At 30.5% G+C, this 24,858-nt stretch overlaps 2 protein-coding genes and 1 long non-coding RNA gene across 3 annotated transcripts in view; 1 reads left to right on the top strand and 2 right to left on the bottom strand.

Annotated features, from left to right (window-relative positions):
- LOC135139213 (dynactin subunit 2) overlaps positions 1-2,711 on the bottom strand; it is a 46,982-nt gene extending 44,271 nt beyond the window's left edge. The window contains exons 1-3 of the mRNA XM_064069356.1: positions 2,567-2,711; positions 2,041-2,513; positions 1,593-1,989 (exon numbers count right to left, since the gene is read on the bottom strand). Coding sequence (XP_063925426.1) covers positions 1,593-1,989; positions 2,041-2,513; positions 2,567-2,602 — 906 coding nt within the window. The 5' untranslated portion in view covers positions 2,603-2,711. The remainder of the gene's footprint in view (positions 1-1,592; positions 1,990-2,040; positions 2,514-2,566) is intronic.
- Positions 2,712-2,779: 68 nt separating this feature from the next.
- On the top strand, positions 2,780-8,893 carry LOC135139211 (ATP-dependent DNA helicase Q1-like). Its single transcript, XM_064069354.1, has 4 exons — positions 2,780-3,547; positions 7,502-7,981; positions 8,048-8,264; positions 8,323-8,893. The coding sequence occupies exons 1-4, from the start codon at positions 2,884-2,886 to the stop codon at positions 8,813-8,815; spliced, it is 1,854 nt and encodes a 617-aa protein (XP_063925424.1). The 5' UTR covers positions 2,780-2,883; the 3' UTR covers positions 8,816-8,893.
- A 10,523-nt stretch (positions 8,894-19,416) lies between these two features.
- LOC135139516 (uncharacterized) lies at positions 19,417-20,558 on the bottom strand. Its single transcript, XR_010282166.1, has 3 exons — positions 19,870-20,558; positions 19,658-19,817; positions 19,417-19,600 (listed from the first exon to the last, which is right to left on the bottom strand). It is a non-coding gene; the product is annotated as an uncharacterized LOC135139516 (long non-coding RNA).
- Positions 20,559-24,858: the final 4,300 nt, after the last annotated feature.

Raw genomic sequence — 24,858 nt, 5'->3', positions numbered from 1 at the left:
CAACTCAATTTCTTTATTACAGCTTACCGCCTCAGCTAATATTTTGGGTTGTCTAACTTACCAAAATTTGCCCCAAATGCATTGCACTTTTTTACAATAACTAAAAGAAGTAAAATCTTCGAAGAAAACTAAAAATGGCGCCTAAAGTAGAAAAAAATTCTCTCACCTGGTTATTTTTTAAAAGCACACCGAGTTATGGTTTTCGCTAAAAATCAGCTCGGATTTTACTCACTTTATTTTTTATTTTAAAAACTGCTACGTTTTTTAAAAAAATACAAAACTCTTCCTTAAACATTTTTATGTCATGAGCACATGTATCGCCCTCCTTTTCACCTGTTAAAATGAAGGCGCAAAATGGGTCGGCGTTTTGCCTTATTTTGGCATCTTTTTATGACTGTATGGAGGAGCCTTATGAGTAGAGAGCGGAAAATATGCAGTAACTTTCTTAATATATGCAGAGATATGCAGTTGCATATGCTCCAAAAATTAAAAAAAAGCGTAATAACCGAACTAAATTTATTTACAAATTACAAAAACAGGTTTCCCGAGCTTACCTTTTATTACAAAAAATACATAAATCACATTGCAAGGTGTTTGATTACATCTCACTAACACATAAATCACATTTTTAAAGGTAATATTCTTATACTAAAAAATAAATATAAACAGAACAAATTAAAAAAAAGCAGTAATAGACTATTTAATTACTATTTTGGTAACAATTTATTTTTAAATATTTTTCGAATATTCTAACAAAAAGTTTTCCCGTGATTTTAAAATATGTATTTGTAAATAGAAAAACTGCATACTAGGTCCACAGATGTAAAAATAGAGCAGGCGCGACAAAACACAGCTCCTTCTTGAAGAATAAGTTCAGGAAAAAGTTTAATCCATAAATTAATTTAAGTTATCTTCGACATATTACTTTAAATGAAATGCTTTCAATGCAAACTCACGATGAAAAATAATAAGATAACGTGTCTTCGACCACCATAAAACACACTATTAATACACTTTAGTAACGAACAAAAATATTTGGAATGAACCGTATTTTCAAAAGTAATTAGGGCCTGAATTTACTTGGAAGGATGGCTTAACACCCAGTGGTTTCTCCAAACTACCATATAACCCAAACATTTCCTAGTTATTTGAAGCTCAGGAGAATATTTGCAATGATTCATGAAATTTCGTCTTTCTAGTTAAATGCCAAAAGAATGACAATTTTTTTTTAAATTAGCACAAAAATTGATAAATATGCAAAATATGCACCCGTTACGTGAAATATGCAGCAGAAAGCAAATATATGCAAATATGCATTTTTTTTATAGCTGTATTCATTTTTAATTAGCATGATTCGTTCACATACTAAATATCAAGACTTATATGCAAAAAATAAAGGATATGCAAATTTCATAAAATCCGCTCTCTACTTATGAGTAACATCCAATACTCTACCTTCATCAACTATTAAATTCATACAATTTTATTTTAACCGTTTGAAATGGAGTTCAATTACTAAACATTCAATTAATTGAATTTGTTGAAAGTGATACAATCATTAAAAAAAAATGTAAACTCATTGCAGTACTTACCATTTTATCCTTTTCTTCATCCTGCGCAATCTGCTTCTTCTTTTCAGTGATAGCATCTAGTTTTTGTTGTAAACAAGCTAAGCGCCCTTCAATGTGATCCAACTGTGCCGAATCCAATAAGCTTGCAGTTGCACTTAAATATTGGGCTGTTTCTAATAATGTGCCTTTATTTGTGACAGAGGTTAATCGCGTGAGTTTGTCATTAGTGCTACCCAAGATAGACTCTAATCGATGCAATCTGCTTTCCAATTCAGCAACTCTAGAAGTTTGCGACAACCGCGCCTGCTCTGGCCTATAGCTCAGTTGATAAACAATATTCGCACCATCACCTTCTGCTTGAGATTCTGTTTTATCCCGAGCACTTGCCTTAAACTGTTCTAATTGCGTCAGCAATTTCCTACAAAAAAATTCATCAAAAACCAAATGATTGAAGTAGCGCAACGTTTACTTTATTTGGGTGCCTTGTGGGTCAGATATGCTCGAAACGACTTCACTTCCTAACGCTTCTTCCAATTTTAAATCAGTTAATTTCTTGAGAGCTTGCTCAATTTGGTTGCTTGAAACTTGACAGTTGGGTTCTTCATCTGTCTTTTCATTTTTAAGTTTTGTGATTTCTTCAAGCAATTCTTTCATTTCGCATTGAAGCCGCTGATATTTTTGCAGAGGAGTTTCTTTTACTCCTTCACCAACTAGCTCCCAGTCGCCCGATCGAGCGTCGTAGCCGGTTCTAATGCGTTTGCTGATGCGCTCCGAAAAATCAACATTGTTGGCTTTCAAAAATTTACCCTTAAATTTGTTGAAGGCTTCGCTCGCCGAAATGTGGATTTTCTCAACCGAGTCGTTTTCTTCCTCGAAGAAATCAGTGGTTTGATCAGACTCTGGGAGGTCGGTGGTTTCGTATACGTCAGGTTCATCGTGGGCCTTGAATATATGGATATTTTAGTGAGTAGAGATGGTTAATGATTAATGCTTACTATTCCGGGCAAATCGGCATATTTTGGATCAGCCATGTCCTTAATTTTTTGTTTTCTCGGTATTATTTGGTTGAATAACCTACGTTGCTTAGGTGGTTTCCAAATTAACACCGTGATGACAGTGTGACAGCTGTCAAAAATCAATTGTACCAACTTTTACTTCATGTGGTAACTTTTGACAACACCACCTGATCACTTGTGTGTTTGTGGTATTGTGGTCGTGTGGTTGGTATTACTGGTTCACCGATTTATAAACCTATAAACATAACCTTGTTATTTTGAAACATTCACATTCCAAAAACACTATTAAAAAAAAAATGGAAGAAATTACAGACGACGAACTGGAAAATGTAGAATCCAAATGTTCGCTTTTATTTAAGAAAGTGAAGAAATTGGAAAGAGAACTTGACGAAACCAAAAAAGAATATACTAAGATGTCGGCTAAGCTTAAAGAGTTAAAAAGAGCGCGTTGTGACCAGGAAAATAAGCAGAAAATCCAAGAAACTAGCCGGAGTCTAGACAGAGAGTGGATAGATCGTGAATTTGAGTGGTCAAACACATTACGACAACTCTTGAAAGACAAATTCGGTTTTGATACCTTTCGCCCCAAACAACTGGCAGCAATTAATGCCACACTTTCAAAGAAAGACGTTCTTCTTGTGATGCCGACAGGTGGTGGGAAGTCGTTGGTGTACCAGCTACCAGCCCTTGTTGAATCAGGATTTTCACTTGTAGTGTCTCCTTTAATTTCACTAATAGAAGACCAGTTAATTGGTTTAAAAAAAATTGGCATTAAGGCAGCCACTATTCACGCGAGCACTTCGAAGGAGGAAGTGAAGACTATTTATGAACAAATGCTTGAGAAAAAGTCTTCGTTGAAGTTGTTGTATGTTACTCCTGAATGGCTTGCAAAAAGTAAACGATTTATGTCAAATTTGAAAAAGGCGTATGAAACTAACAGGATATCTAGGGTGGCAATTGGTAATGTACTATCTTATAACTCTTTCCATAAAATAATCATCAGTCTATTGATTTGATTCAATTTTCTAATGTTGGAGGCTGTTTTGAATAGGTTTCTTTAATTATTGATTTAATTATGATTTGATAACAATTTTGACTAATCATTGCAAAGGTTCTGTTAAAGTTTGATCAAACAAAACTAAAATTTCGTGACGATCATTAAATTTAATATGTCCTAAAACAATTAATTTAATAATTGTACCCCCTAGAAATACAGGCATAATTTTGTCCTTTATTAGTGAACTCATATTTTTGGTTGATTTTTCGATTTGTTGATGTTTTGATTGCTCGATTTTTTAAATTTTCAACTTTTCGAATTTTTAAATTTTTTGTTGTTTCAATTTTTCTCAATATTTCGATTTTTTGCCTTCTTGTTTTTAGATTTCTCCATTTTTCAATTTTTCAGAATTCATTTTTCGGTTTTTCAATAGTTCGATTTTTCAATTTCCGATTTAACGGTTTTGTTTCGATTTTTCGCCTTCTCGTTCTTAGATTTTCCGGTTTTTTAATTTTTCGGAATTAATTTTCCAGTTTTTCGATGGTCCGATTTTTCAACGACTTGATTTTTCAATGATTCGATTTTTCATTTTTTGGTTTATCGGTTTTTCTAAGTTAAAATTTTTCAGTTGTGAATTTTCTCATTTTTTGATTTTGCGCCACTTCCATTTCTCAATTTTTTAATTTTTCGATTTCTCGACTTCTCGATCTTTTGATGTTTCGATTTCGCGATTCTTCAATTTTTCAATTTCGATTTCTCGGTTTCCCCGTTTTTCGACAATTCAACTTTTCGATTTTTCGATTTTCTAATTTTTTAACGTTTCATTTTTGGGATTTATGTATTTAAATTCCTCGATTAATGGATTTTTTAATTTTTCGACTTTTCAATTTTTCGTCTTTCCGGTTTTTTGATTTCTCAAATTTTCGATTTTCACATTTTCAGTGTTTAAGTTTTGAGATTTTTCAATTTTGGGATTTTTCAATATGTATTTCGATTTGTTTTTTGTTTTTTGATTTATACTTTTTCGATTTTTCAAAATTTAGCGATTTCTTTAAATCTTACATTTTTCGATTTTTTAGTGATTTGATTTCTCGATTTTGTAAATTTCCAATTTTTCGAATTTTTAAATTTTTTTTACTTTTTTGTTGTTTCCATTTTTCTCCATACATATTTCGATTTTTTGCATTCTTGTTTATAGATTTTTCTATTTTTCAATTTTTCAGAATTCATTTTTCAGTTTTTCAATAGTTCGATTTTCACAATTTTCGATTTAACGGTTTTATTTCGATTTTTCTCCGTCTCGTTCTTAGATTTTCCGGTTTTTCAATTTTTCGGAATCAATTTTTCAGTTTTTCGATGTTTCGATTTTTCACTGTTTGGTTTATCGTTTTTTTTTAAGTTAAAATTTTTCAGTTGTGAATTTTCTCATTTTTTGATTTTTAGCCACTTCCATTTCTCAATTTTTTGATTTTTCGATTTCTCGAGTTCTCGATCTTTTGATGTTTCGATTTCGCGATTTTTCAATTTTCCGATTTCGAATTCTCGGTTTCTCAGTTTTTCGATAATTCATCTTTTCTATTTTTCGATTTTCTAATTTTTCAACGTTTCAGTTTTGGGATTGATGTATTTAAATTTTTCGATTTTTCAATTTTTCGCATTTCTAAATTTTTGGATTTTTCGATTTCTCAATTTCTCGATTAATGGATTTTTTAATTTTTTGACTTTTCTCAATTTTTCGATTTTAAAATGTACTATGTTTAAGTTTTGGGATTTTTCAATTTTAGAATTTTTCAATATGTATTTCGTTTTTTAAATTTTTCGATTTTTTGTCTTTCTGTTTTTTGATTTTTTACTTATTCGACTTTTCAAAATTTTGCGACTTTTTTAAATCTTACATTTTTCGATTTTTTAATGTTTTGATTTCTCGATTTTGTAAATTATCACTTTTTCGAATTTTTAAATTTTAGATTTTTCACTTTTTTTTTCGATTTCTCAGGTTTTCGATTTTTTGCTTTCTCATTTTTCGATTTTTAGATTTTTCAATTCTTCGGAATTAATTTTTCACTTTTTTAAATTTTCCAATTTTTCCAATTTTCAAATTTTTGATTTTCCACTTTTGTGTTGTTTCGATCTCTCAGTTTTTCGATTTTTTGCCTTCTCATTTTGAGATTTTTGGATTTTCCTATTTTTCAATCTTTGAATATTTCGATATATGTACTTACATATCAATTTTTCGATTTTTCGACTTCTCGACTTACCGATGTTTTGATGTTTCGATGTCCTGTTTTTTCAATTTTTCGATTTCGATTTCTCAGTTTAGATTCGTCTTTTCGATTATTCGAGTCCCATTTTTCGACGTTTCAGTTTTGGGATTTATGTATTTAAATTTTTCAATGTTTCAATTTTTGGCGTTTCTAAATTTTTGAATTTTTCGATTTCTCTGTTTAAGTTTTGGGATTTATCAATTTTTCAAGATTTCGATTTTTAAATTTTTAGATTTTTCGACTGTTTTTTTTTTGGTTTTTTACTTATTCGACTTTTCAAAATTTTGCGAGTTTTTAAATATGTATTGAAAAATCCCAAAACTTCAACACTGAAAATTTGAAAATCGAAAAATTGAGAAAGCGAGAAATCGGAATGACGAAAAATCGAAAAGTCGAAAAATTAAAAAAATCCATTAATCTAGAAATTGAGAAATCGAAAAATCCAAAAATTTAGAAACGCCAAAAATTGAAAAATTGAAAAATCGAAAAGATAAATGATCGAAAACCTGAGAAGTTGAGAAATCGAAATCGAAAAATAAAAAAATCGCGAAATCGAAACGTCAAAAGATCAAGAAGTCCAGAAGTCGAAAAATTGAAAAATTCAGAAATGGAAGTTGCTTAAAATGGAAAAATGGAAAAATTCAAAATTCTAAAATTTTAATTTAAAAAAAAACAAACCAAAAAGTGAAAATCGAAACATCGAAAAACTGAAAAATTAATTCTGAAAAATTGAAAAATCGGACAATCTAAAAAACGAGAAGGCAAAAAATCGAAAGATTGGGAAATCGAAACAACAAAAAAGTGAAAAATCTAAAATTTAAAAATTCGAAAAATTGAAAATTTAGAACATCGAGAAATCAAAGCATCAACAAATTGAAAAATCAAAAAATTGGAAAATCGAAAAATGTAAGATTTAAAAAATCGCAAAATTTTGAGAAATCGAATAAGTAAAAAATCAAAAAAACATAAAGTCGAAAAATCTAACAATTTTAAAAACGAAATACATTTTGAAAAATTCCAAAACTTAAACATTGAAAATTTGAAAATCGAAAAATTGAGAAATCGAGAAGTCGGAAAAACGAAAAATGGAAAAGTCGAAAAATTAAAAAGTCCATTAATCGAGAAATTGAGAAATCGAAAAATCCAAAAATTTAGAAATGCGAAAAATTGAAAAATCCAAAAATTCAAATGCATAAATCCCAAAACTGAAACGTTGAAAAATTAGAAAATCGAAAAATTGAAAAGATAAAGTATCGAAAAACTGAGAAACCGAGAAGTCGAAATCGAAAAATTGAAGAATCGCGACATAGAAAACTTCAAAATATCGATAAGTCGAGAAATCGAAAAATCAAAAAATTGAGAAATGGCTAAAAAATCCAAAAATCCAAAAATTAAAATATCGAATAGATGAAAATGTTGAAAAATGTAATACTTATTGGCTAATCCGAATTAGAAATGTTGTGAAGTAGAATTAGTTGATCTGACCTAAAATTGATGTTTTCTGAAATCGAATTCATAAACCGAATTACAATTGACTTTATGTGAAATACAATTGGACAAGGTGTAGTTGTAAGAAATTTGCACCATTTTATATATTTTTTATTTTATATGATGACTCTGAACGTAAATAAAACTTAATTTACTTAATTTTAGACGAAGTTCACTGTTGCTCTACGTGGGGACATGATTTTCGGCCTGATTATGGATATTTAGGACTACTTAGACCAATGTTAGCTAGAGTTCCTTTTCTGGGTTTAACTGCCACAGCTACAATGACTGTATTAACGGATGTACAAACAATGTTGAGTTTAGAAAACTGTATGATAATTACAGCTCCATTTAATAGACCAAATTTATTTTATAAAGTGCTGCCTAAGCCCTCATCAAAAGATGCAATATTGGATTATCTGGAAAAGTTGTTAAAAGAAGAGTACAACAACCAAACTGGAATTATATATACAACTACTATTAGTGAAAGTACTAATTTAGCTGTAGAGTTGAAAAATAGGGGTCTCAAAGTAGCCCCATATCATGCACAACTCGAGCCTCACCAAAAAAAGGAAATCCACAGAAAATGGTTGGAGAAGATTTATCAAGTGGTAGTAGCTACTATTGCTTTTGGAATGGGAATCGGTCTGTTCTGATATTGATTTTTTTTCTTCTAATTACAACAATACTTTTTTCTTTGTTTGTTTTTAGATAAACCAGACGTTCGTTTTGTTATTCATCATGCAATCCCAAGAAGCATGGAGAGCCTGTACCAAGAGAGCGGTAGAGCTGGAAGAGATAGCAAAAATGCAGATTGTATAGTTCTGTTCAGTTTAAATGACTACTTAAAAATCCTAACAATGGTTTCTTCAGTCATGGAAGAAAAAAAAGCCTTACTAACTCTGGAGTATTGCTTAGATCAAACAAGGTTAGTTACTTCCTTCAATGTTCTGCAACTAATGTTCTCTAAAAAATGTACGTTGCAGATGTAGGCGTTCCATAATAGCGACACATTTTGAAGAAGTCTGGGACAAAAGTCACTGTAACAAAATGTGTGACCATTGCAGTACCGGCAATACTGATTTTGTATACTACGATTTAACAAGCATCTGCGTTGATGTTCATCAGTTGATAGAACAGGCAACGTCAAACGATGAGAAGCTGACTCTGAATAAATTACTCGATGGTTGGTTTCAAACAGGTCCAAAAAAACTAAGAATCTCTAATTTGAAGGTACCAAAAATGTCTAGGCAACAAGCAGAAGTGGTTTTAGCCTACTTGTTAATGAAAAAATATTTAGCGATTGATAAAGGATACAATACGTATTCTACAATTGCGTACATCGTGAAAGGTAAAATGGTGCACGCTGAAAAAATTGAAATGTTGTCAGCTGGAAAATATGTAGGAATTCCTAAGAAATATCTGGAGAAAGAACGTGAAGAAGATGAACTTCCAAGGAAAAGGAAAAAAGTTGATTAAACTCTTTTTTGTATTTTAAAAAATGTAATTTATTTTTTCAAATAAAAGTAACACGTGACAGCTGATGACACGTGGTTACTAAAATCATAATGTTCTAAATTATTGCAATTTAATTATATACATAATTGCAAAACCGTATACCATTTCCCATTAAAAATACAGAGTGTTCTGGAATCGCAAAATTTGCAGATGCTCATAAATTCTGTTTTTTATCAAAGGTTTTTTCAGTTATACGTCTGTACAATCAAGTTACGTTAGATCTGTCTACAAACGATGAACCACCAACAAGATTTAGGTATACAGGGTGTCTCAGAAATAAGTAGATTAATTTTAACCAGTATCAGAAATCGTGAAATGGAACATATTTTTTTTGGCTCATATTGAGAAAATGTTAAATTTTTACTGCATTCTGGATTGAGAAAAATTGATCATTTTTCAATTCAGCAATTTATAAGGCTGTGAAATATTTCACGCTAACAACTGTACTTGCAGGTGAAGTAAAAAATCACTGGAATATTGTTTTTACAATTTTCAACATTTACGCCCCCAACAATATTTTTCATTGACCCCTAAAAGAACAAAAATCTCGACGCCACTGGTCGATTGTCTCCGCGGTCTCCGCGCATCTTTCGATGACACAACGTGCTGTTTTCAAATGATTTCTACTCTAGATACTACAAGTCGCATATCTCATAAAATAAAAATTTCCTTGAGGTTTGGTGGAGCCTTACCTGCAAGTGCAGTTGGTGGAACGTTGTTTCGACAGAACTTCCCTCGCACCTAAAATACAATGAAACATATCCAGGATTTTCGAGTTAAATTTTTACTTTAGGTACACAATTTTGTGATGAAATCATCAACATTTTGCAAGGACACGTAAATCGATGTATCTTTAGACTAAAAATAACAGTATTCCAAAAATTTCTGGGAAAATGGAGTGAGTCGAGACTGATTTAATCAATAGAATAAATTCACTCATTCATTAATTTTTTTGAGCCACCTAACAAATCTAAAAAAATATTAATGCAATGATAAATTACAATTACAAACTCATCATATTTTGCACATTTTTAGTAGAATTTATTCAGCAAAATTTTGAGATGATGTTATAGAAGTAGGCTTAGAGAATGTTGTTAGATACGTAAGAGATTAGAATAAACAAATAATTGTAGAAGCTGGTTTTATTAATATTCTAAAACCAATATAAAACATGGCGCAGTCGTTGTAGTAGTTTGATGAACGAATAATTATAGTTGAAGAAAATGGATATCAAACCGCCGAGAAAGTTTAGTTTTGAAGGAAATGTGCAGGAAAATTTCACAAAATTTATACGTCAATTTGAAGTTTATATGTTGGCAAGTGGTGGAAGCCTAAAAGAGGATCCAGTAAAAATTGCCATACTCCTTAATGTATTGGGAGAAGAGGGTATTGAAATATACAGTAACTTTGAGTTGACAGACGCACAGAAGAAAGTATATAAAACGGTCGTGGAAGAGTTTATGAAGTATGTTAATCCTAGGAAAAGCATAGTCTATGAAAGATTCTTGTTTTACAATCGAAAACAAGAGTGTGGTGAATCTTTCGATCATTTTGTGAATGATTTGAGGACTGCAGTTAAAAGATGTGAATTCAAAGACTCCGAAGAAATGCTACGAGATAGGATAATCTTTGGAATATCTGACAAAGAAGTACAGCAAAAGTTAATTGTTAAAGGAAGTGTCACCCTGGCAGATGTGGTCACCATGTGTAGAACAAATGAAGCAGCCAAGGGCTATATACAGACGGTGCAGACAGAAGGAGCGAAAGCTGTGGAAGCACTCCAGAAGAAGAATGCAAGTTCAGAAACTTATAAGAAGAAACAGCAAGACGATAGTCAGAAGAAACAAGAAACAGTAACGAGATTTTTGTGTACCAGGTGTAAAACACAGCATTGTGTTCGTAATTGTCCTGCCTTTGGAAAGAAGTGTCACCGGTGTGGTAAAATGAATCACTTTAAAATTTGTTGTAGAGTTAAGGAAGTTAGAGAAGTTAAGAATGACGAGTTCACTGCGGGTGGTTCAGAACCAACGCTTATGGTGGAAGGCGTTAAGAAATATTGTTTGGGTGTTAACAGTGTTAGCAAAGCGTGGTATGAAGATGTAAAATTATGCGGGTCTGTTGTGAAAATGAAATTAGATACTGGGGCGGAGGTTAACACAATTCCAGAAAAGTTAGTAAGGCAACTCAAATGTATGAATAAGATAGTCAGGGACACAAAAATGTTGTTAGAGTCATGGGGAGGATATAAAATTAAGCCTTTAGGATTTATTGACTTGGACTGTACTGTTAAAGGTAAACGACACTTGATTAGTTTCTATGTGTGTAATAATAATAATCAACCTTTGTTGGGATTAAATGCGTGCATTCAGTTAGGTCTCGTCAAGAGAGTAAATAATTTAAAAACATTAACTGAAGAAAATTTTCTTGATGAAAATAAAGATTTGTTTGTGGGAACAGGTAAATTTGGGGGTGTACATAAAATATTGTTAAGAAAAAATGCGATCCCTGTTAACAGACCACCGAGAAGAGTCCCAATTTCAATTAAAAATAAATTAAAATTGACTTTAAATGATTTAGAGCAAAAAGGTATAATAAGTAAAGTTAATAGACCAGTTGAATGGGCTAGCAATTTGGTTATTGCTGAAAAACCGAATGGTAGTTTAAGAATTTGTCTAGATCCAGCTGATATAAATAAAAATATCGAAAGGGAGTATTGCCTTATGCCAACAATGGAAGAAATAACTGCAAAATTGAAAAATAAAGTTTGCTATACTGTACTAGATCTTAAAGATGGTTTTTATCACGTGCAACTTGATGATAAATCACAGCAGATTTGTACATTTAGTAGTCCGTTTGGGTATTATCAATTCAACAGGTTACCCTTTGGTCTGAAAACAGCACCAGAGTTGTTTCAAAAATTAAATACAAACAATTTTGGAGACATTGAGGGAGTTAGTGTATATATTGATGACTTATTAATTGCAGGGGAGACTGAAGAAGAACATGATGCAATACTCAATAAAGTTATTGATAGAGCCAGAAAGTTAAATATTAAATTTAATCAAAGTAAAGTACAATATAGAAAAAGTCAAGTTAAATATTTAGGTCATTTATTTTCAAAAGATGGCATGCAACCAGATCCAGATAGGATTAAATCAATAATTCAATTAAAAGAACCCAAAAATAAGAAAGATTTACAAAAGGTATTAGGCATGTTTAATTATTTTCGAAACTTTTTGCCTAATTTGTCAGAAATTACAGATCCATTGCGAAATTTATTAAAAAATAATGTAATTTTTTCATGGACTGAACTACATCAAAATATTTATGATCAAATCAAAAATATGCTTACTGTAGCACCTGTACTGACAAATTTTGATGATAAAAAAGAAATAACGATACATACAGATGCTTCTAAGAGTGGTTTAGGTTGTTGCTTGTTGCAAGAAGGAAGACCAGTCTCGTTTGCATCGCGTAGTATGACAACAGTAGAGCAAAATTATGCTCAAATTGAAAAAGAGTTTTTGGCTATGGCGTTTGCAGTAAAAAAATTTCATAACTATATATATGGCAAGCAAGTAACAATCTGTACTGATCATAAGCCACTGGTTTCAATAATGAATAAAAAAATTGCTGACATCATTTCTCCTAGGTTGCAGAGAATTAAATTAAAACTGGTACGGTATGATATAAAATGTGAGTATATGCCAGGAAAATTTTTACATGTTGCTGATTTGTTGTCCAGAAATTATTTAAATGATCCAGTGGAAGATGATGAATCGATGCTTGAAGTAGTACATAACATACATGCAATTGTAAACATTTCAGAGAATAAAAAAGTAACATTTCAAAAGGAAACTCAAGCAGATCCTGTTCTAAATAAAGTAAAAGAATATTGTTTAACTGAATGGCCCAATAAAATACATGATATTGATGACAATTCCAAAATTTTAAAATTTTATCACAGTGTTAGAAACGACTTGACTATTGTTGACGGAATAATTTTGTTTAAAAATAGGTTGTTAGTACCACCAAGTTTACGTAGAAGTATGTTGAATTTACTTCATGAAAGTCATTTCGGTGTTAATAAAACCTTAAGTCGAGCAAAAGAAGCATTATACTGGCCAAATTATGATAAAGAGATTATCACATTTATTAAAAGTTGTAAAATTTGTGAATCAAATCGTTCATCAAATGCAAAAGAACCATTGATAAGTCATCCTTTACCGGGTAGACCATTTTCTAAAATAGGATCAGACATATGTGAATATGCAAAGAATAATTATTTAATAATTTTTGACTATTACTCTAAATGGCTTGATGTAGTTCCAATTAGAGAGAAAAACTCAATTGAATTGATAAAACAGTTTAAAAAATTTTTTGCTAACTTTGGAATACCGGATTTACTGATAGCTGATAATATGCCATATTCTTCTTATAGTTTCAAAAAATTTTCGGATGAGTATGGGTTTAAAATAACAACAAGTAGTCCACATTATCCTAGAAGTAATGGATTTGCAGAAAGTGGGGTAAAAATAGCCAAGTCACTTTTAAAAAAGAGCTGTGAGTTAACAACAGGTTTAATGTCTTACAGATCGACAAAAATTGTTGGTGTAGGTCTATCTCCTGCAGAATTAGTTTTTAATCGAAACATCAAAACCAAACTGCCAGTTCCTCAACGTACTTTAGAATTTAACACAGTTGATCCAAACAATGTAATCAAGAAATTACACACCAAACAACAACAGACAAAATACTACTATGACAGGACTACAAAAGCTAAACCTAATTTTGTGAACAATCAAAATGTTACCTTACAAAAGGGAGGTAAATGGGAGTCGGCAAAAATTGTAAATAAATGTAATGAACCTAGGTCATATATTGTAAAAGATAGGAAAGGACAATTGTTGAGAAGAAATAGTATACATTTAAGGGATTCTCTTAACGAATACGTTCCTATTATTAACTGTGACGACAATGATGATGACAAATTTATAGATGTATCAAAGCAAAGTGTTAGTCAGAGACAACGAAGAACACCCTCGCGATTTAAAGACTATATTTTGTACTAATTGTTAAGTATTAGAATTAAGAAGGGGGGTGTTATAGAAGTAGGCTTAGAGAATGTTGTTAGATACGTGAGAGATTAGAATAAACAAATAATTGTAGAAGCTGGTTTTATTAATATTCTAAAACCAATATAAAACAGATGACGTTATCAATTTTTTAGTAGCATAATCCTGAACGTGTGGTTTATAGATATATTATTGACATTTTCAATTTTTCCATTCTTCAAATTTTCGATTTCTCCATTTTTTTATTTTTCGATTTCTCAATTGTCCGATGTTTCACTGATACGATTTCGCAATTTTTCAACTTTTCGATATTTTAATTTTTCAATTTTTAAAATTCTAGATTTTTCGATTTCTCGAGTTTTCAGTTCTTCTATGCATATTTCAGTTTTTCAGTTTTCGGAATTCATTAAATTTCTGATTTTCCATTTTTTTTAGTTTTTCGATTTTCCAGTTTTTCGATGTTTCATTTTTCAATTATACGATTGTTCAATTTCTCGATTTCTAAATTTTAGATTTTCCAATTTTAATTTTTTTTTATTTTTTCATGTTTGGACTATTTATTATTGCTAAAAATAACTACCAAAATTGTGACTAAAAATATGTAAAAATTAATGGAAAATAGAATACATTGCTGGTAAAACATAAAAATAACTGTACTTTTCCAAAAAAATCTATTGCATGATTACTGTTCCACTAGTATTGCTAATTTACGACGTTAGTATCAAACGCAATGAAAGTATTAATTCTTAGTTAAACAAAAAAATAGTTGAGTGTCAAAACACCAAACCATTGTTTAAGTATATTATAGTTGGACAACCTAATACAAATTTTACTTCGCCTAAATAGTGAGCTTTAGGACAAGGAATCCAGGGGGCGCGGGACAAATTTTTCGTCAACGCGCATTTTCACTACAGTGAGCGAACGTATTAGGTTTATTTTACTCTACCTCAGATGGCGCCATCAAACATTAGCAAAGGCAAACACCCTCCACTCTGCTCTTATACGAGGAGTTATCCATAAATCCATAATTAACATTGTTTCGTAAGGAGTAATGTGTATAGACATATATGTATAAAATATGAAAATATACTTGACATAAAAAATATGAAGCAACGCGTTGTAACGTGATACGAAAGAATTGTATTTAAATGAATTTGACGCCTATTTTTATTTGACTATATCTGAAGACTGACAGAAACTGTTATAATTGTGTACTTTTACAAGATTTAGTAAAATTTTGATTCATGGTGTTACAAAAATATTAACACAAAATGAATATAGGTATATATTCAAAGTAAATAATAGAATGACATAAACTTTCGGCGTTGACATTACAAATAATTACAAGACAGAAAAAAAACGCATGTTTGTAATATCGGGTTGTTAAAGGCTGCTTTGAAGGCAGTTTGTTTTTATGAAAAACAATTGATGAAATCCGACGTTTTGGTAGATTTTGTTCCAAAAATACGAGATAGCTAATTGTTTCTTGAACTAGTTTCCGTAACTTTTAAAATTTAAAAAGGATACGCCATTCTGCTGTAATAAAATCTAGAATAAGGTCAAAATCACACTAATATTACATCTGAATTTGTCAACCACATAATTTACATTAAAATAAGTTACAGACGTTGTTTGAAATGTTTACTATATTTCGAAAACAAGATAAATAAATAAATAAATAAAATGTGCAGTTTATAAACTTCAGAATTTTAGTATAAAAATAATCATGTTTGAAGCTTTATTTTGTCTGTTCCATTTCATTGGATGTACTCTGTACTGGGCCCTTCTCGGGATATAACACCGACGTCAGTGCACCGACCCAACGTTCTTCAACCGATGGCATGATTTATTTAACTCTTTGCGCACTGCACACTGACATAGACACAGAGTATTGTTCACGCCAGCATCAAAAATACTACGCCGAAAGCACTTCTTCAGTGTTAATTTTTTTAAGATGTAATATTTGTCAGCGTTTCCAAAATTTTCCTCTTTGCACAGGTTAACTAATTTTTCGTAAATCGCATTTTAAAATTTTTGTTATTGTATTTTTTACTTTTTAATTTTCTAAGGCATGAAAAAATCCCATATAGGTTTCTATGAATTTATTAATGAAATCAACTGATAACTTGCGCGCCATTTTGTGTTAATTAATATTAATAGTGATTATGATAATTTTAATCCATCTGAATGAAAATCCATCTCCCAAATATTTTACACCGATATAAATTTATTACTTTCTTGGCACGATTTGTACTCCGAAGTCTCCCTCCACATGCAATTTTTCGTTGCCTGAGAATTTGTTTGATCTACAGACCAAACCACACTCAGGCCAATATCGGCTTTAAGCGATTTATTTATAAGTCGACATTCGTTAGAGTTGATCTGATACACATCCACTACGAAGAACTAACCCGTTTCGACCACTGGACTTTACAACGAATAAGTGAACAAAATTCTTGAACATCTTAACGATTTAATACATAATGTTTCCGAATGACAAAATTTACATTTCAAATTGTATTATCAAATGGTAAAACACTCACCAAAATTTGTCACCAACAATGAAATGATGCAATCTCCAAATTTTACAATTACTATATCCTCCGTTTACGGTTTATGCATCCGTGTTGAGTTTTCACCTTGGACGTCAAGATTTTTGAAAAAAAAATGAACATTTTCCAATTTATAATGTTATTTAAATTTTAAAAAATAGCATAGTCCTGATCTTGTGATTTATAAATACGCTATTGAGACTTTTCGGCTTTTCGATTTCTCGATTTTTCAACTTTAAATGTCTCAATTTTTCAATATTTCAATTTTGGGCTTTTCCAATTCTTCCATGCTTCAAATTTTCCATCTCTCGATTTTTACTTTTTGGATTTTCAATTTATTGTTAAACTTTAGATTTTTCAATTCTTCGACTGTCTTATACTGCGATTTTTTTTCGATGTTTTAATATTTCATTTTTCAAAATTCTAGGTTTTTCGATATCTCGAATTTTCAATACGTACTTCTATATTTCAATTTTTCAAATTTTTTAATTTTCATTTTCGATTTTCCAGTTTTTCTTTTTTTAAAATTTTTCGATTATTCAATTTTTTAATTTCTCAATTTATCGAATTCAGATGTTTCGTTGTTTTGATTGTTCAGTTTCTCAATTTATCAATTTTTCAATTTTTAACTTTCCTTTTCGACTTACGACTCCTCAATTTCTCGATCCTTTGATTTTTCGATTTCTCGATGTCTCAGTTTTTGAATTTTTCGATGTTTCGATTTTTGGATTTCTCGGTTTCTCGATTTTTTCTTTTGAGCTCTCAATTTCTGGATTTTAATGTTCCGATTTTTCAATTTTTTAAATTGAATTGGATTTCTCGATTCTTAAATTTTGCGATATTTTAATTGTTCAGTGTTTTAAATCTTAGATTTTTCGATTTCTCGATTTTTTGACTTCTCAGTTGTTCAGTATTTAAATTTTTCAATGAAAAAATGTTGACGTTAAATTTTCAGTTTTCTGATTTCTCAATTAATCTATTTTTGATTTTCCCACTTCTCAAAGTTTCGATTTTTCAGTTCTTCAATTCTTCAATTTTTCGACTTAGCTTTATTGGTTTTTCGATTTCTCAATTTTTGGATATTTCTTTCAGTTTTGATATTTTTCAATGCTTCGATTCTTTGATTTTTCGATTTTTTATTTTTGGATTTTCAGTTTTTCGTTTTTTATACATTAAATTTTTCAATTTTTCGATTGTTTTATATTTCAATTTCGCAATTTTTCAACTTTTCCATATTTTAATTTTTTTTTTCTAGATTTTTCGGTTTCTCGATTTTTCAGTTCTTCAGTTCTTCAATTTTTCGATTTTTCAGGTTTTTGATTTTTCAATTTTTCGATTTTTTAAGTTTGCGATTTTTCGACTCTGCTTTTTTGGCTTTTCTGTTTCTCAATTTTTTAATTTCCTAATTTTTGGATATTTCGTTCAATTTTGTGATTTTTCAGTTTTTCGATTTCTCAATTTTAACTTTTCAATTTTTAAAGTATTAGTTTTTTTCGATTTTCCAATTTTTTTTTATTTTTCGATTTTCCAATTGTTCGATGTTTCGATTTTTGGATTAACCGACTGTTCAATTTCTTGTTCAATATACTTAAACAATGACCAAACTGACAATAAGACAATGCGGTTTGTACATTTTTAGCGGCATCGCCAGACGGCGTAATAAACAAAAACGCTATCGTAGAAATATATAAAATGTCCAATTTAAATAATGCTTAATTCAACGAGATGATAAATTTTGGGAAAATAATATGATAGAGCCCTAGAAAAAATTTATTTATACATATACCTTACTTCCGGAGAGATTCTCGTTATTAAACAATTCAACTCATTAGACAAATTGTAAAGAAAAAATTGTGCAATTAAAATTTTTTAGTTGCATTCGCGTCATGTGTAGTTCATATAAATCTTTTGCCCTTCTAGTATAAACACACACAGGAATAAATAGTAATATTGGAATAGGTTTACTGGAGATATCACGTAAAAAACGTGCCTATAATACTCTACCTCATAGGTGGTGCGGAAAAGCATATCAAAAAATTAAATTTAAATAAATATTATTGTTCAGGTAAATAAGTGGTTAGTGAAGTGATGAGAATCTAAATCTTGTCAGTTTTGTGTATTGATTAATATCTAAATTAACAGATTAATAAAAAATATTTGAATAATTTTTTCAAAGAAAATATTTTAGTAGAATATATAAAATTATAAAAATTTGCATACTTTAAATCAAATTATGTCAGCAATGAAAAAAGTCGACTTGTAAAAGAGTTTCAACAATGTTGGTCAGCTAAGAGCATTTATGAGTTTTATGACCTAAAATACCTGGACTGATTACCTGAAAGGGTCGGTCGGCAAGGCTCCCTGCTGTGTACAACTCAGCCATTTATTGAAACTGAAAACTTTGTAAATAGGGTTGCCTAGTTTCACTTTATTTTCATTAGTCAGTATTTTTTTAAAAAGCAAATATTTTGATAAATAAAACTTTTAAACAAAAATGACCGGGTCTTCCCCATAGAGCCCAATGTTGTCTTTGCACTGATACAAAAGTTAAAGCGAAAAATGCTCTCTCCTCGTCTAAAAATGCAATTTCCTTCCAAGAATGAACGATTAATTAAACACTAAACAATCACTTATTTTAAAAAATATTGTGTCTTCCCCAGAGATTTAGACATAACCTATCAATTGAAATGTCGATCTTTTTTTCAAAGTTGAAATTACGCCCGTAAAATGAAAATCTATTTAGCTCATTTTTCGGTCTGCTACTGGGCACCCTTAATTCAATAAATATGTACCCTAATAGGAACAGAGTTGGTTGACAATAAGAACTTAGAACGCTTTTTTACTTACGTTAAACTTTTATTTTTGAGTTATATACATATCACTTTTTATATGAAACGATATATGTTTGTAACAGTTCTAATATATCTGTTCTAAATTTAAGTTTCTTTTCTGAGGAAAAACCTTGTAAAACTTCCCCAATTGCCATCATAAAAAACTGATCACTCACTGGTGGTAATGAAATTTCAACATTGTTTACTTGTTTCTCTTCAGTACTAACGTTATTTTCAAAATGATTTATTTCTTCGAATTCGACTTTAGTAGTAGCAGTTGATGCCTCGCTAAAAAATAAACATAAGTAATCACAATCAATTTAAAAAAAAAATCTATATACTTACAGACATTTAGGAAGGTATGGAACCAACCACAACATTTTATCAAAAAGTGTGAGCTCGTGAGACTTCTTTTTTTGTAAAGGTTTTCCAAGAGGGGGAAAATCTGTGTATTCCTGTATAAAAGTATCAAGAAGTTCTTGCCATCTACATCGAGCGGTCGCGACTGAAATTGTTGGAAACTTAACAAAATATTTTACTTTACTATTAGTTCTTACCATCAAGGTTCAATAATTTGGAAATGACAACCCATGATTTCCGTTTTTTCCTTTTGTTATGATATAAGTCATGATTTTCATCATACAAGTGAGGAAGTTGTTTTATAACTTTGACTAATTCGTCGTCCACTTCGCAATTTTCATTTTTTCCGTCATACAGTATTGTTATACTAATCACATCACTATCTTTTTCCGAGAGATGCAATGAAACTTCCCTTACTCTTGATTGCAGATCCTAGAAAATTATTAATACAGAACTGATTTTCTCTGGGTTGAGAAGCGGCTCACCATTATGAAAGTTCAAAATACCGCTCGTACTTACAAATCGGTGTTCACTATGATGAATCTAATACAGAACTAAATAGCACTTGAAAATTTTAAACGTTCGCAGTTAGACAAAGAAAATACAACCAGAACTCCGATTGCGTGTGATTGGTCAGAATTTTCATTTGGGTTTGCAGTACGCCAATAGCTTACATTCTCGCCACTAGCTACAAGAAGGAGGGGGGTAGTTGGAATAAGGAAGGGAAGTTAGCGCTTTTCATAATTTTGGTACCTGCAACCTGCAATTGTTTTCGAAAACGTACAAGTTCCTCTGAATTTGTTTCTGTTGAGATCTGTCTTTTCATAAACGACATCATACTCTTAAAAAAAAAAATGGTAGGAATTTTTAAGGGTTCAGATTTTTGGAAAACAAATGACAATCATATAATATTTTGCAATTTAATTTTGGATCTGCAAAACTGAATGCTTTGAAATCTTGCAGATGTTTTAAAGTGGTCATAATCAAAAATATCTGTTTATTCCTCCCAAAAAATTGATGACGTCGTCTCAAAATTTTGCCAGATAAATTCCACCCAAAATATGCAGAAAATTTTGAGAATATGATATTGTTATTTTTAGTATTATACTGCACCAATCCAAGTTGATATACGTGTTCTTGCAAAAATGTTGATGACGTCATCGCAAAATTATGTAAAAAAAAAACTCAATTCGAAAATGCTGGGTATGTTTCATTGTGCTTCAGGAGCGAGGGAAGTTCTGTCGAAACAGCTTTCGAGCAATTTTTTTACTAATTTTGACCATTTCTTTTAATAGAATTTATTCATGCCCTTAGTTATATGTCTGTCACAGCGATAATAATTTTATTATCTTATTGTGATCTGTTGCTACCTAAATTTAAAAACTGTCAAATTTGCCAAATTTTAGAATGTTATAATTTTTTTTGTCTATGATGGCTTGCCAACGTTGTTAACAAACAAAGCCAATGGTATCAGTTCATAGAATTTTGTGAAGCAAAGAATTACAAAATTGGCACCGCTTCAACCATTCCAGAACGGGCAATCATTTTGAAAGATTATGCTGTGAATATGAGGCGTAAAGATGGAATGTGGAATGCTGCGGCAAAAATTTTGCAAGAGAATGTTTTTAACGATTACAAAATAAAATTCAACCCATTTGAAGATATTGAATTTAATGGAATCAAGAAAAGCTAGAGATTACAAACGAAGAGAACTCCAACGTATGCCTAAGAAACGTAAAATTAGCTCATCAGCTTTTACAGTTTTATTCAAAAAATATTGGGCAGTTTGTTGTCATTTACTAATGTAAAATGTGCTTTATTAGATAACCTAATTTACTGACAGTAGTGTCATATCTGTGGGATATTAATAATATCAAAGGCATCGTTTGACAAAATAGAGTTTTGAAAAGTGCTAACATTTGTCAAAATGACAGTAAAGCTTGAATCATATATGATTTGACATAAACGATATAATGTCAGTGCCTAATATTTTTTTAATAAAACTACATTAGATGAAAATAAAAAAGACAAAAAGAGTTACGTAATGAAAAATAGTGTATTAATGACGTCCATTAATGCATCCTTTTTTAGACGAAATCATTCATTAATATTGACATTAATCAACGAAAAAGTTCTTATTGAGTTATACTGTTGACAACATACAGTTTCCGACAAAAAATTTCAAACATCACTTTTCTGTCATGTCAAAAATTTTAATGTAGTCTATGCCTTTACGTCATTATTTCGGAGAGCTGGAATGTCAAACTTTCAAAATACCTAAACATCTAAAGGTTGCTTTACACTATCTGACGACTGAATGACATTGACGTCTGAAATTTTTTGGCGGCAACTGTATATAATCATAACTAGTTTAAAAAATTAAACATGTAATGAAAAATGCTACTTCACGATTAGAAACTAAAATCAATAAGAAATAATTATTTTAAAATTTACACTTACTGGAAAATAATTATTTTGTATTCAAAGCAGGTGTAAAGGGATAGGGCGGTTTCACGTTATCGCAGGTAGGTATTTGGCCTAAGCTACTTACTCTAGAAATTTACTTAAACCCGACAGGTTTCTTTGTCATTATAATTTATAGCTTTCGTGAAAAGTTTCTTTAATCTCGTGTGGCTACTATACCTGTCTCCAACTGTATTTTAATATAGTAGCTGTCACAATAAGCTGAACGCCACAAGCGCTCAATAAACCCCTAAACACAGCTTATAGATGCCATAAACTTGGGCCGAATGCCGCGTACCATGCAGTTAGTACTTAAATAAGAGATATGCTGTGCCCAAACAGTGCAGAGTAATAAAAATTACAACCATCCTAATCACTTCAATGAGTGGCAGCACGACCGCGCCCCAGGCAGCATTCGGTCTAATTTGACGGCCACTTTACCCTTATTCATTTTGGGTTAGGAAGTGTTGGATGGAATTGTTGTGGGTCAACATGTTACATATTTTACCAATAATTGAAGCCGATTCTTTTGTGCCTAATATCATTCCACTCTAGCTACAAGTAAAATTTCGATGCCAACTGCAACAACTTTTAAACAAAAATTTGCAGTGGTGGCAGATTTCAAAATATCTTATTGGCTACGTGTAAATGTATCATAAATATTACACCACCGATAATATAATTACCTGCGGACACAAATCTTTTAATCTTTAATAGGAAGGATGTTCCTAAATACTTAGAAGGAAGCTACAAGATAATGTAAACTTAAAAGTCTGTCTTTAATTGCCTCGTACTTGGCGTTGTGACTTACAGATTAAATTTAGAAAACCTTAGAGGGTGGATACTTTCATAAAATTTTATTGTCGGATTATGAGAGGTTTAAAAGGACAGGTTCATAGATTTGAGTGGACCAGAAAAATGGCTATAGTTTGTTTCACCACAAATTTTCAATGTTCTGTCCCTGTTTACTCGATTATTCATTAAGATATTTTATTTCTGTAAAGCGCAATGGATTTTTTAATACAATTTCTACTAATGTACCTTTATGAAAATTTAAAATTGATCCATAAATAAAATAGCGAAAACCAGATAATCTTATAGTCATCACAATTTTAACGCGTTGTGTTTTTTAATTCGATTTTATATTTCGTTTTCTCGATTTTACGATTTTTCAATTTTTCGTTCTTTCAACTTTTCACGATCTTGATTTCCAATTTTTAGATCTTTCAGGTTTGTCGGTTTTGCAATTTTTCCATTTTTTTTATTCGAAAATTTGAAAAATCTGAAAAACGGAATTTTCGAAAACTAAAAATCGGACAAAATTGAAAAATCAAGGAACTGAAAAAACGAGAAATTGCAAAATCGATGCAGCGAAAAATCAAAAATTTTTTATTGGAGAACTGAAGAAACGAAAAATGAGAACATTGAAAACTAAATTCGAGAAACTTAAAAATTGAAAAAATCAATGAATCGAAAAATTGGAGACGAAAAAACAAATCGAATCTATAAATTGGAAAACCGAAAAATTGGAAAACCAAAAAATTGTAAAATCGAAAAGTTACAAAATCGTCAGAATTGTGACATTGAAAGATTAAAAATTGTAAAACTAAAAATTGAAAAATCGAATAAAAGAAAAAGTTTTAAAATCCAATAATAATTGATAACCCAGAAATTTTAAAAATTATAAATATTAATCCTATTATATACATATTTAAAATGAAAACTGTCCGTGTTTTACTCATTCCTTCTTCACCTCAATTCATAATTTTCCAATTTGCTCATTTCATTCTTTCCCTATTTCCTATATTTTTCTGTTTTCTCTCTTCCTCGTTTCTTGTTTGTCTGTTTCCCAGTATCTTTAATTCTCGCTATCTCTTTTTCTTTAATTCCCTAATTCTCTCATTGTTTCGTTCCCTTATTTCTTTCCTTCTATCCCTATTTTCCTGTGTCCATTTATTTCCATATTTCGGGGTTTCCTATTTTCTGTTTCCTTATTTCCTTATAATCCGTTTTCCTTCCTTCCTTATATCGATTTTTCCATCTTGCGGTCTATACCTATTTCCATTTTCCTCTCTCCCTCTTTTCACTGCACCCGCTCCTCCCATGTCCCATTTTCCCTTTTTCCTCTTTTTAAATTTTAAAAACTATTATGAATTTTTACTTGTGATTTATCATTGCATTCATATTTTTTCGATTTGCTTATACAGGTGGCTCAAAAAAATTAATGAACATAAAAAATTTATTTTATTGGTTAAATCAGGAACGGCTCACTCCATTTTTCCAGAAAATTTTGAAAATCTGTTATTTTTAGTATTACACCGCACCAATCCAAGTTGATATACGTGTCCTTGCAAAAAATGTTGATGACGTCATCGCAAAATTGTATAAAGAACAAATCCAACTCGAAAATGCTGGATATGTTTCATTGTACTTCAAGAGCGAGGGATGTTCAGTCAAAACAACTTTCGAGCAATTTTTTTACTAATTTTGAAATTGATAAGAAAAAAAAATACGGGGTATATCTTTTTAACCACAAAATGTTCCGATTTTCTGTAGGAATTAATTTAAATTATTTGAATAATAATAATAACAAACATAAACAATATTAGCACGTGTGGAATTAATAAAATTTGTTATGACAGTGTTGTATTTATTAGGGTTCTATTTATTTGGTCAGTATTTATATGAATAAAATGCAAGTATTTTTAATAAAAATGGTCAGT

Source organism: Zophobas morio, unplaced genomic scaffold (genome assembly GCF_036711695.1).
Source record: "Zophobas morio isolate AGI-343-1 ecotype UQ-CSIRO unplaced genomic scaffold, CSIRO_AGI_Zmor_V1 ptg000031l, whole genome shotgun sequence".
Classification (NCBI taxonomy): Eukaryota; Metazoa; Arthropoda; class Insecta; order Coleoptera; family Tenebrionidae; genus Zophobas; species Zophobas morio.
The sequence above is the reverse complement of the archived record's forward strand: the minus strand, read 5'-3'. Positions and strand labels throughout refer to the sequence as shown.